The sequence below is a fragment of the Mesoplodon mirus genome (genome assembly GCF_964341445.2).
Source record: "Mesoplodon mirus genome assembly, chromosome: 1".
NCBI classification, from domain to species: Eukaryota; Metazoa; Chordata; class Mammalia; order Artiodactyla; family Ziphiidae; genus Mesoplodon; species Mesoplodon mirus.
In genome coordinates, this window is record NC_138976.1 from 216955072 (window position 1) to 216968789 (window position 13718).

Below are 13718 nucleotides of genomic sequence, written 5' to 3' on the forward strand. Positions count from 1 at the left end.
TTAACTTACAGCCCGAGATATGGCACAGGGCCAGCACCGAGTTATTTATATCCTCTTGGCCAACCAAGAGGAACAGGGCATTTTAGGGGGCCTCTCCAAATGAGGCCTGGAGGGACACAGTTTACAATATAACACAATCATCACACACACACACACACACACACACACACACACACAATCTGGACCATCCTTGCAATGAGTGTAAGCTGAGAAAGTATAAACCAAAAGATTACGTTTAAAAAAGAAGTAGGTCGGGCTTCCCTGGTGGCGCAGTGGTTGAGAGTCCGCCTGCCGATGCAGGGGACACGGGTTCGTGCCCCGATCCCGGAGGATCCCACATGCCGCGGAGCGGCTGGGCCCGCGAGCCATGGCCGCGGAGCCTGTGTGTCCGGAGCCTGTGCTCCGCAACAGGAGAGGCCACAGCAGTGAGAGGCCCGCGTACAGCAAAAAAAAAAAAAAAAAAAAAAAAAAAAAAAAAAAAAAGAAGTAGGTCATGGCCCACTGGGGGGCTGGGGTGAGAGAAATTAGCCAAATTCCATGGAATCATTCCAAGAGATTCTCCAGGCTTTCCAGACTCCATATCAGAAGGCTTTTAAAGGTAAAGCTTCTCCTGGTCCTAAATCCACAGCCCTAAAGGCCTGTGGGATGTGAACCAGACGAAGGCAGAAGGCAGGGCATGGGCTCCCAGAGTGCAACTTCAAGAAGAGTCAGACCCACGGCTTGAGCAGGAAGCTTCCACTCTCAGAGGTTCCCTGCCTTGGTCACTGACCCCAAACTGATCCTGGTCCAAAGAGCAGGAGGAGGGTTCGGAAATGCTCCCAATACCCCTGAGCCCCAAAAGAAAACACCCTTGTTTAACCAAAACTTCTTCAAACCCCTGTGCTTTGTGCTTAGTAACATTCGAAAGAGCACAGCAGAGTCTGTTAAATATCCCACGGGGCTGTACAAGGCCTGCTGCTAGGTGCGCTGCACAGCACGTCTTGCTTTGATGTAGTGCCGTGTAGCGGGGGTCTGGCAGAGCTGTTCCTCAAGGAGTCCTGGGCCAAGATTCATTCGGGGAGAAGCCTGGGCATAGCCGGGCCAACTCACCCAGCTGAAGGGCAAGGGGGGCCAGGCAGGCCCAGTGAGGTGCAAACTGGGCACTGTAGCCCTGGAGCATGGAGCGTGTTCTAGGAGAGGCCTGCAGACAAGGGCCTCATTCCCAAAGAGTCAGCCCAGAGAGGCTCTCCCGTGACCCCCATCAAGGCCAGCTCCATCCACTAAAGTATCCAGGACAGGAAGGCTTGGGGGGTCCCCCGTTCCTGCTCCAAACACAATGGCACTGGACCCTCCCATTTTCACAGTCAAGATTTCCACCTGTGGTGGCCACCCTGGTAGGCAGAAACCTGGAGGAAACCAAGGTCAGGAAGGAAGGGAGAGCGCCCCTTCCTGGGCATAGTGGAGAACTGCCTCCCCAGCCACCCATCCCCTCCCGGGCTCCTCCATGGACCACAGAGACAGGGTCCAGGCGTCAGTAAGTCAAGCCCGCAGGAGCATGGAAGGAAGTCGGCTCCTCTCCTTCAAATCTGCCCTTCCACATCATCTACCCTCACGAGGGATCTCTGGCCATTTCCTCTTGTAGCAAGGGCTCACCTCTCTAGGAATATGACCTCAAGTGGAGGCGCAGATGGAGAAGGCAGATGGGAAAGCTGCTTGTGATAGACTCAGATCCAAAGACCGGGAAGGGTCCTTGGAAAATGGGCAGCATCCTTGTTTGATCAGTGAAGAAGCAGCCCGGGCACGCAGAATGAAATGGTCCATCCAGGATCACGCGGAAGACCAGGGGCAGGGTGAACACAGAAGCCAGGTCTCGCAGCTGCGGGGTTACCATGGCAAACACCTCCACCCACCTGCCACTCTGCATCACAGGCAGAGCTTCCCAAGGACACTTGGCCACTCTGTAACAAACCCCCAGGTCCTGCCAGACTCACCCTACACTCGGGTTCTGCCCTCACCCCTCGTCTCCCCACTTGCAGGACCATACTTTAAATCTGCATGGGGATGGGAGCTGGGTGGGATGGGAGTTGGGGGAGATGCATTAGAGGAACTCCCTGGTTCTAGACCAGGAGCTCAGCCGGCCACATCCAGGAGCACCTGGAACTTCCTACGCGAGACCCAACTCAATAATCCAGACACAGCACTGTCCGTGAGTCCCATGGTTGCTGTTATTTTTTTTTAAGATTTTTTTTGACGTGGACCAATTTTAAAGACGTTATTGAATTTGTTACAATATTGCTTCTGTTTTATGTTTTGGTTTTTTTGGCCGCGAGGCACGTGGGATCTTAGCTCCCCAACCAGGGATCGAACCCGCACCCCCTGCATTAGAAGGTGAAGTCTTAACCGCTGGACCGCCAGGGAAGTCCCACTGTTGTTTAAATTTACATCAGGATGCATGGCACTCACAGGCTTGGCTCGGCGCCTCTCAGAAAACTGTCAGCCCTTAGGTCCTGGGACACCTCATTCTTGACCCTCCCATACTTAGTTTTGTTTAAACACCCTCTCTACCACGTGAAGCTTCTGCCCCAGCTCTCCTGTTCCAAACTCCGCCCCCCATCTCCAAACAAACAAAAACCCCTCTGGCTCTTTGAACAGACACAGATGTTCTACAGGCTCTTTGAACAGACACAGATGCTCCACAGGCCACCAAATCCACCCTGCTCCACGCTCTCCAGTCTCCTTAGGAGCTGCACATGTTGTCCTCCCTTAAAACACCACTAATAACGGGTGTTCACAAGGCTGCTCTGGCTCAGGACCCCTGCAGAGAAGTCCACCTGAGGTTTGATGCCGGGCAGTGGTGCACCTGGCCTTGGTCCTGACACCCTGGCTTGTGGTCACTGAGCCTAGACTCAGGCTGGCCCTCCAGCCCCTCCAGTCCCTCATCCATCCTGTCACCGCACATACACCGTTTGTTGTGCAACCTAACCAGGTCAGTTTAGCATTTAGGACAAGGAGAAATGCATTTCCATCCAAGAACTAATAGGCTCCTTCCATCACGTTTGGGGAGTGACATGGCCCATCCAGTCTTGGCTTTCTCTCAACTCTTGGGAAGCTGAGCTCCAGCCCAGGAACCCCGCCAGACTCCTGACTTCCTTTTGTGGGCCCTCAGTTTCTCTTTTTTTTTTTTTTTTTTTTTTGCCTTTTTCTTTTGGCTGCGTTGGGTCTTCATTGCTGCATTCAGGCTTTCTCTAGTTGCGGCGAGTGGGGGCCACTCTTCGTTGCGGTGCACGGGCTTCTCATTGCAGTGGCTTATGTTTGTTGCGGAGCACGGGCTCTAGGCGAGTGGGCTTCAATAGTTGCAGCTCGCAGGCTCAGTAGTTGCAGCACGTGGGCTCAGTAGTTGTGGCACGTGGGCTCAGTAGTTGTGGCACGCGGGCTCTAGAGTGCAGGCTCAGTAGTTGTGGCGCACGGGCTTAGCTGCTCTGCGGCATGTGGGATCTTCCCGGACCAGGGCTCAAACCCGTTCGTGTCCCCTGCATTGGGAGGCGGATTCTTAACCACAGCACCACCAGGGAAGTCCCTGGGTTTCTACTTTTAACCATCCTCTTGTAGGGCGCATATTTTATTTGAAATCGTCCCCACTGTTTTTGTAAGCGATAAGGTATGTTTCTTTAAGTAAGCAAAAGAGAAAAGCCCACTTTCTTCAGGCTTTCCCAGCCCTGCGGGGATCAGCCCTTCTCCGAACTCCAGCTCATTTTCCAAACCAAGGTAGTGCTTCCCCTTCAGCCACACAGGCCCTGAGCTCCCTTCCCTCTGCAGCCCCATCCTCCAGTCCCCGCCACAACCCCCAACCCCATTTCTCCACTCCAACCTATTTATTGAGCTCCAGGCCCACAGGTCCAAATGCCCCAGACATTGCAACTGGGGTGGCAATGGTCTCCCTTGCACCGCCGTCTCAGATGCTGCGCACCCCCATTGCTGAATGATCCATCGCCCCAGAATTATTCACCCAGTAAGCATGGTGGCCACCATCCATGTATCCATTCAAGTAATGTTCACGGAGCACTCACCATGTGTCAGGCTCTATGTGCAGGACAGGTGCAGGTGCGAAGTAAACAAAACAGAAATGCCTCTCCCTCCAGGGAACTTTCAACCAGTCCCCAGTCCTGTCAAGTCTACTTACCAATCACCTCTGAACTGATACACTTCTCCCCGTGCTCACAGCCACTACCTTAGTCCAGGCCAGTGTGCTACACTGGGAGGAAAGCACTGGAGATCGGATCCAGCTCTCAAATGCATGAGCTGTGTGACCTTGGGCAAGTTACTTTCTACGACTCTGATCATTTGACAGATACAGACGATAACAGTACCTACCTCGTAGCCTTGTTGCAAGGATTAATGAGGTAAACCATATAATAGACCAGTGTCTGGGGTACAGTAAGCAATCTCTGCTTATCTGTGTGATTGCAATCCCTGTCTCCCTAGCAACCTCACCTCTGGCCTTCCCACCCCGTGGCCCACACTCCACGTGCACCCACCACCTGCAGGTGCCCATAACCACAGGCTCTCTCCTACCCTCCAGCCTTTGCATATTCTTTCCCCACATACAAATAACACAACAAATAATTCTGTGCAAAAGATGTTTCTCCCTCATCCATACATCCATCTAACAGCTGCCCTCCAACAACATGTGGCCCCATTACATGTTCCTTTCATTTGCATACTCATTCCCTGTCTTTCTCCTTCTCATGTTCCAAGGTTCAGCTCAAGGCTTCCCATCCTCTGGAGCCCCAGGCTGAGGCAGATGCCCTTCTCCTGTGCACCCTCCTCTGGGAGCCCACAGCCCTCAGCCCACTGCATTGGGATCCCTGCTCCCCTTGTCTGACTCCCTTCTGGTTGCTCCTTGGAGAGTGTTGTGTTCACCTCTACATGCCTAAGCCTTAGAACCATGCACGGGATGCAAGAGAGGTTCAATAAATGGTTAATAACAAATGAGAAAAACAGAAGAATCACAGAGGCAAATTTCAACTCACTGTAACAGAACAAACCTTCCAAATAATTAGACACTTATTAAGCAATTACTTTATGCCAAACTGTGCTAAGCTTTAACACACATGTCATCTAATCCTCACAATAATGCTGTGCCTTTTTATTCCCATTTCATGGGTGAAGGGATGGACACTCAGGACATTTTTTAAAACCTGCTCCAAATCACACAGCTAGTAAGTGGAAAAGTCAGGATTCAAACCCAGGACCGTCAGAGTCCCCATGCTCCACCCAGCACTAGACGAGTTCAGCTGTCAGTGTGGAAGGAGCTGCCTCTGGGATGTGCAAGAGCCCTTCCATGATGGCCACAGGACCTCACTGGGATAAGGGGTGGGCTTCCTTTAGAAGTAGACCTAAAGTAGGCTTCCCTGGTGGCGCAGTGGTTGAGAGTCTGCCTGCCGATGCAGGGGACGCGGGTTCGTGCCCCAGTCCGGGAAGATCCCACATGCCGCGGAGCGGCTGGGCCCGTGAGCCATGGCTGCTGAGCCTGCGCGTCTGGAGCCTGTGCCCCGCAACGGGAGAGGCCCCAACAGTGAGAAGCCTGCGTACCGCAAAAAAAAAAAAAAAAAAAAAAGTGGACCTAAAGTCACTGAAGGTCCCTTCTTACTCCAGGCTCTAGGGTCTATGATGTTAAATTAGGAGCTCCTAGGGTGGTTCATCTTGGTTTCCCCCATGGTGCTTAGCCTGAAGCTGGGCACAGAGAGGGCAAATGATAAACCTGTACTGAATAAATGAATGGACAGATGAATGAACGGATGAATAGATGGATGGATGGATGGATGAAGGAAGGAAGGGAAGGACGAATGAATGAATGAATGACAATTCGCTTTGCACATGTCCGAGTCACCCTCTCTTCCGGGCTCAAGATCCTAACCCAGTGAACTTGGGAATGTCGAGCAGGCAGAGTACCCCAGCCGACTCCCCTCGGAGCTGCGGCGACCCCTACCTGCAGAGGTGGTCCGTCCGGCACAGGCTGCGGAGGTCCAGGCAGTTGGGCTTCTCCTTGTCCTCGTAGGAGCAGCTGGGCAGGATGGTCTGGCGGCGGCGCTCGGCGCACGCCTGGTCCTGGCAGGAGCAAAAGAGCATGCGGTAGGTATACTCGCTGGGCACGCGGTCAAAGAACTGGCGCAGGGCCTTGTGGCACTTCCGGCGGTTGCAGCGCTCAGTGGGCGAGATCTCGCGGTTGCAGATGGAGATGTAGGAGGAGCGCAGCTTCTTGCAGTTGTCGTTCAGGTTGCAGGCTTTGGCGGCATCCAGGCAGTGGTTGCTCTTGGCGCTGACTGCCGGGTCTGCCCCTGTCCCTGGAGGGAAGGAAGGCGGCAGTCAGCCCGTGCTAGGGACACCCCCCAGGGTCACTGTGCTCTCTGACTCGGCTTGCTCATCTGTGAGATGGGGATCACTTAGCAGCCCTCCAGCCTAAGGCTGTGATGAAGATCAAGTGAGTTAACATGCGGGTCCACTGAGAAAGCTGTATGTACAGTGCGCTTTTAGGATGACAACTATTAAACCAAAGTCTTATTTAAAACTTATTTCGAAAACAGTATGAAGATTCCTTTAAAAAGCTAAAAATAGAGCTACCAAGTGATCCAGCTATCCCACTCCTGGGCATATAACCAGAGAAGACGAAAACTCTAATTTGAAAAGATACATGCACCCTAATGTTCAGAGCAGCGCTATTTACAATAGCCAAGACATGGAAACAACCTAAGTGTCCATCAACAGATGATTGGATAAAGAAGATGTGGTGTATATATACAATGGAATACTACTCAGCCATAAAAAAGAATGAAATAATGCCATTTGCAGCAACATGGATGGACCTACAGATTATCATACTAAGTGACGAAAGTCAGAGGAAGACAAATATTATATGATATCACTTATATGTGGAATCTAAAAAATAATACAAACGGGCTTCCCTGGTGGCCCAGTGGTTGAGAGTCCGCCTGCTGATGCAGGGGACACGGGTTCCTGCCCCGGTCCAGGAAGATCCCACATGCCACGGAGCAGCTGGGCCCGTGAGCCATGGCCGCTAAGCCTGCGCATCCGGAGCCTGTGCTCCGCAACGGGAGAGGCCACAGCAGTGAGAGGCCCGCGTACCACAAAAAAAAAAAAAAAAAAAAAACAAGACCTCACAAATCTAGCTAGGAAACGAAGAGGCAGAACAGCAGAACAATTAAGACTGGGCGTCCTACAATGGAGGCATCTGCATCGATTACTCATCCTGCTGCTTCTCAGCTGTGTGGCCTTGGGCAAGTGGCTGGACTTTCCTTCGCCTCAGTCTCCCTGTCTGGAAAATAGTACCTACTTCATAGTGTTGCTGTGAGCATGAATGAGCTCATTTTTCTCTCTCTCTCTCCCTCATGATAATTTTGCCCTACTAGATCATCCCCATCTGCTATTACATTGCCCATCTTTAAGGGAAAAAATGAACTTCTTGTGACCACACGCCCACTGCTAAACTACCACCCTATCTTTCTGCTCCTCTTTAAAGCAGAACCCCTCAAACGAGTCATCTATACCAGTAGTCACTTTCTCCCCTCCTGTTCTCTCCTGGACCCACGGCAGCCTGGCATTTGCCTCCTTCCTTGGCAGTGATCAGAGACCCTGGGGGTTCCTCCTCGCCTGCCCATCATCACACTGGACACAACGGGTGGCTCCCTCAGCCCCCCTTTTCTCACAGCCTTCCTGTTGCCTCCCTAGGCTCTCCCTCCAGGCCTGCTTCGCTGGTTCCATCTTCTCCACCAGGGCTCAGCCCCCTTTCTTCTATATGCACCCACTCCCCAGGGCCCTCCACTCATGCATGGCCTTACACACCATCAATACGTTGTCTACTCCCAAATTTATATCCCCAGCCAGGGCAGGGACCTCCGCTCTGAACCCCAGACTCATATGTCCAGCTGCCTGCCCACCAACTAACTCTACCTGAAAGGCTGTCACTCGCATCTCAAACCACACCCCACGTTCCTGCAAGGCTGCCCCCCACCCCGGGTCTTCCTCACCCCTCTGAAAACAACTCCAGCCTTTCAGGAGCTCAGGCCAAAAATCTTGGCCCTCCCTTGACTGCTCTGTTATCCACAGCAGAAAGACCTGGGAGAACACACCCAGAATCCAGCCACTCTCACCACCACCACTGCCCCGACCTCAGTCCAAGCTATTGTCACTGTGTACTGGTAAAGACCTCCTTCCCAGTCTCCCTGCTCTGTCCTTTTGCCTCCCACCCACAGCAATCTTCTCTCATCACAGCTGGAGTGAACCTTCTAGAACCTAAGGCAGAGATAATGCTCCTGGGCCCCAAAGCTTCCAGTGGCTTCCCCATCTCATTCAGAGGCCTTGGCAGGGTCCATAAGGCTCTTTATGTGTGCTGTCCAATATGGCAGCCATTACCTCATGTGGCTATTGAACTTGAAATGGAGCTAGCCCGAAAAGAGATGTGCACACCAGATTTTGAAATCTTAATAAGAAAAAAGAATAATGTAAAGCATTTCATTTCAAACAATGTTTTACCTGATTACACGTTGAAGTGATAATATTTTAGATATATTGTGTTAAACAAAAGTATTATTAATTTCACTTGCTTCTTTTTAACTTTTTTAATGCACCTATCAGAAATTTTAGAATTGGTGGGGGGGATAAATTGAGAGACTGGTACTGACTTATACACACTACTATATATAAAATAGATAACTAATAAGGACCTAATGTGTAGCACAGGGAACTCTGCTCAATAGTCTCTAATGACCAATATGGGACAAGAATCTAAAAAACAGTATGAGATTGGTTCAAGATGGAGGGGTAGAAGGACGTGCACTCACTCCCTCTTGTGAGAGCACCAGAATCACAACTAACTGCTGAACAATCATCAACAGGAAGACACTGGAACTCACCAGAAAAGATACCCCACATCCAAAGACAAGGGAGAAGCTGTAATGAGATGGTAGGAGGGGCACAATCACAATAAAATCAAATCCCATAACTGCTGGGTGGGTGACTCACAAACTGGAGAACACTTATACCACAGAAGTCCACCCACTGGAGTGAAGGTTCTGAGCCCCATGTCAGGCTTCCCAACCTGGGGGTCCAGCAATGGGAGGAGGGATTCCTAGAAAATCAGACTTTGAAGGCTAGTGGGATTTGACTGCAGGACTCCAACAGGACTGGGGCAAACAGACACTCCACTCTTGGAGGCACACACAAAGTACTGTGCACACTGGGACCCAGGGGAAGCAGCAGTGACCCCATAGGAGACTGAACCAGACCTACCTTCTAGTGTTGGAAGGTCTCCTGCACAGGCAGGCGGTGGCTGTGTCTCACCATGAGGACAAGGACACTGGCAGCAGAAAGTCTCGGAAGTACTCCTTGACGGGAGCTCTCCCAGAGTCCACCAGTAGCCCCACCAAAGAGCCAGGTAGGCTCCAGTGTTGGGTTGCCTCAGGCCAAACAACCAACAGGGAGGGAACCCAGCCTCAACCATCAGCAAACAAGCAGATTAAAGTTCTACTGAGCTCTGCCCACCAGAGCAACACCTAGCTCTACCCACCACCAGTCCCTCCCATCAGGAAACTTGCACAAGCCTCTTAGATAGCCTCATCCACCAGAGGGCGGACAGCAGAAGCAAGAAGAACTACAATCCTGCAGCCTGTGGAACAAAAATCACATTCACAGAAAGATAGACAAGATGAAAAGGCAGAGGGCTATGTACCAGATGAAGCAACAAGATAAAACCCCAGAAAAACAACTAAATGAAGTGGAGATAGGCAACCTTCCAGAAAAAGAATTCAGAATAATAGTAGTGAAGATGATCCAGGACCTCGGAAAAAGAATGGAGGCAAAGATCGAGAAGATGCAAGAAATGTTTAACAAAGATCTAGAAGAATTAAAGAACAAACAAACAGAGATGAACAATACAATAACTGAAATGAAAAATACACTAGAAGGAATCAATAACAGAATAACTGAGGCAGAAGAATGGATAAGTGACCTGGAAGAGAGAATGGTGGAATTAACTGCCACAGAACAGAATAAAGAAAAAAGAATGAAAAGAATGAAGACAGCCTAAGAGACCTCTGAGACAACATTAAACACAAGAACATTTGCATTATAGGGGTCCCAGAAGGAGAAGAGAGAGAGAAAGGACCTGAGAAAATATTTGAAGAGATTATAGTCAAAAACTTCCCTAACATGCGAAAGGAAATAGCCACCCAAGTCCAGGAAGCACAGAGAGTCCCATACAGGATAAACCCAAGGAGAAACACACCAAGACAAATGGTAATCAAATTGACAAAACTTAAAGACAAAGAAAAATATTGAAAACAACAAGGGAAAAATGACAAATAACATACAAGGGAACTCCCATAGATTAAAAGCTGATTTCTCAGTAGACACTCTACAAGCCAGAAGGGAGTGGCATGATATATTTAAAGTGATGAGAGGGAACAACCTACAACCAAGATTACTCTACGCAGCAAGGTTCTCATTCAGATTCGACACAGAAATCAAAAGCTTTACAAACGAGCAAAAGCGAAGAGAATTCAGCACCACCAAACCAGCTCTTCAACAAATGTTAAAGGAACTTCTCTAAGTGGGAAACACAAGAGAAGAACAGGACTTACAAAAACAAACCCAAAACAATTCAGAAAATGGTAATAGGAACATACGTATCGATAATTATCTTAAATGTGAATGGATTAAATGCTCCAACCAAAACACACAGGCTCGCTGAATGGATACAGAAACAAGACCCATATATATGCTGTCTACAAGAGACCCACTTCAGACCTAGGGACACATACAGACTGAAAGTGAGGGGATGGAAAAGGATATTCCATGCAAATGGAAATCAAAAGCAAGCTGGAGTAGCAATACTCATATCAGATAAAATAGAGAATAAAGAATTTTAAATGTTTAAAATAAAGAATGTTACAAAGACAAGGAAGGACACTACATAATGATCAAGGGATCAATCCAGGAAGAAGATATAACAATTATAAGTATATATGCACCCAACATAGGAGTACCTTAATACATAAGGCAACAGCAAATAGCTATAAAAGAGGAAATCAACAGTAACACAATAATAGTGGGGGACTTTAACACCTCACTTACACCAATGGACAGATCATCCAAACAGAAAATTAATAAGGAAACACAGTTTTAAATGACACCACAGACCAGATAGATTTAATTGATATTTATAAGACATTCCATCCAAAAACAGCAGATTACACTTTCTTCTCAAGTGCACACAGAACATTCTCCAGGGTAGATCACATCTTGGGTCACAAATCAAGCCTCAGTAACTTTAAGAAAGTTGAAATCATATCAAGCATCTTTTCTGACCACAATGCTATGAGATTAGAAATCAATTACAGGGAAAAAAACGTAAAAAAAAGGCAAACACATGGAGGCTAAACAATACGTTACTAAATAACGAAGAGATCACTGAAGAAATCAAAGAGGATATCAAAAAATACCTTGAGACAAATTACAATGAAAACATGATGATCCAAAACCTATGGGATGCAGCAAAAGCAGTTCTAAGAGGGAAGTTTATAGATATACGAGCCTACCTCAAGAAACAAGAAAAATCTCAAATAAAAAATCGAACCTTATACCTAAAGGAACTAGAGAAAGAAGAACACAAAACCCAAAGTTGGTACAAGGAAAGAAATCATAAAGATCAGAGCAGAAATAAATGAAATAGAAACAAAGAAAACAATAGCAAAGATCAATAAAACTAAAAGCTGGTTCTTTGAGAAGATAAACAAAATTGATAAACCATTAGCCAGACTCATCAAGAAAAAGAGGAAGAGGACCCAAATCAATAAAATTAGAAATGAAAAAGGAGAAGTTACAGCAGACACCGCAGAAATACAAAGCATCCTAAGAGACTACTACAAGCAACTCTATGCCAATAAAATGGACAACCTGGAAGAAATGGATGAATTCTTAGAAAGGTATAACCTTCCAAGACTGAACCAGGAAGAAATAGAAAATATGAACAGACCAATCACAAGTATTGAAATTGAAACTGTGATTTAAAATCTCCCAACAAACAAAAGTCCAGGACCAGATGGCTTCACAGGTGAATTCTATCAAACATTTAGAGAAGAGCTAACACCCATCCGTCTCAAACTTCCAAAAAATTGCAGAGGAAGGAACACTCCCAAACTCATTCTATGAGGCCACCATCACCCTGATACCAAAACCAGACAAAGACACTACAAAAAAAGAAAATTGCAGACCAATATCACTGATGAATATAGATGAAAAAATCCTCAACAAAATACTACAAACAGAATCCAACAGCACATTAAAAGGATCATACACAGTGATCAAGTGGGATTTATCCCAGGGATGCAAGGATTCTTCAATATATACAAATCAATCAATGTGATACACCATATTAACAAACTGAAGAATAAAAACCATATGATCATCTCAATAGATGCAGAAAAAGCTTTTGACAAAATTCAACACCCATTTATGATAAAAACTCTCCAGAAAGTGGGCATAGAGGGAACCTACCTCAACATAATAAAGGCCATATATGATAAACCCACAGCAAACATCCTTCTCAATGGTGAAAAATTGAAAGCATTTCCTCTAAGATCAGGAACAAGACAAGGATGTCCATTCTCAGCACTATTATTCAACATAGTTTTGGAAGTCCTAGCCACGGCAATCAGAGAAGAAAAAGAAATAAAAGGAATCCCAATCAGAAATGAAGAAGTAAAGCTGTCACTCTTTGCAGATGACATGATACTATACACAGAAAATCCTAAAGATGCCACCAGAAAACTACTAGAGCTAATCAGTGAATTTGGTAAAGTTGCAGGATACGAAATTAATGCACAGAAATCTCTTGCATTCCTATACACTAATGATGAAAAATCTGAAAGAGAAATTAAGGAAACACTCCCATTTACCATTGCAACAAAAATACCTAGGAATAAACCTACCTAGGGAGACAAAAGACCTGTATGCAGAAAACTATAAGACACTGTTGAAAGAAATTAAAGATGATACAAACAGATGGAGAGAGATACCATGTGCTTGGATTGGAAGAATGAATATTGTGAAAATGACTATACTACCCAAAGCAATCTACAGATTCAATGCAATCCCTATCAAATTACCAATGGCATTCTTTACAGAACTAGAACAAAAAATCTTAAAATTTGTATGGAGACACAAAAGACCCTGAATAGCCAAAGCAGTCTTGAGGGAAAAAAACGGAGCTGGAGGAATCAGACTCCCTGACTTCAGACTATACTACAAAGCTACAGTAAACAAGACTGTAAACAAGTATGGTACTGGCACAAAAACAGAAATATAGATCAATGGAACAGGATAGAAAGCCCAGAGATAAGCCCACGCACCTATGGTCAACTAATCTATGACAAAGGAGGCAAGGATATACAATGGAGAAAAGACAGTCTCTTCAATAACTGGTGCTGGGAAAACTGGACAGCTACATGTAAAAGAATGAAATTAGAACATGCCCTAACACCATACACAAAAATAAACTCAAAATGGATTAGAGACCTAACTGTAAGACCGGACACTATAAAACCCTTAGAGGAAAACATAGGAAGAACACTCTTTGACATAAATCACAGCAAGATCTTTTTGATCCACCTCCTAGAGTAATGGAAATAAAAACAAAAATAAACAAATGGGACCTAATGAAACTT

The 13718-nt window shown here is 47.0% G+C and overlaps 1 protein-coding gene across 3 annotated transcripts in view; it reads right to left on the minus strand.

Moving 5' to 3' along the window:
• The window catches only part of GFRA2 (GDNF family receptor alpha 2), a gene marked incomplete at its 5' end in the record, with an annotated part of 95837 nt that overhangs the window by 50430 nt on the left and 31689 nt on the right, over positions 1-13718 (minus strand). For all 3 annotated transcript variants that reach the window (XM_082616623.1, XM_082616625.1, XM_082616624.1), the window contains one exon: positions 5969-6323. In XM_082616623.1, the coding sequence (XP_082472749.1) occupies positions 5969-6323 (355 nt within the window). The remainder of the gene's footprint in view (positions 1-5968; positions 6324-13718) is intronic.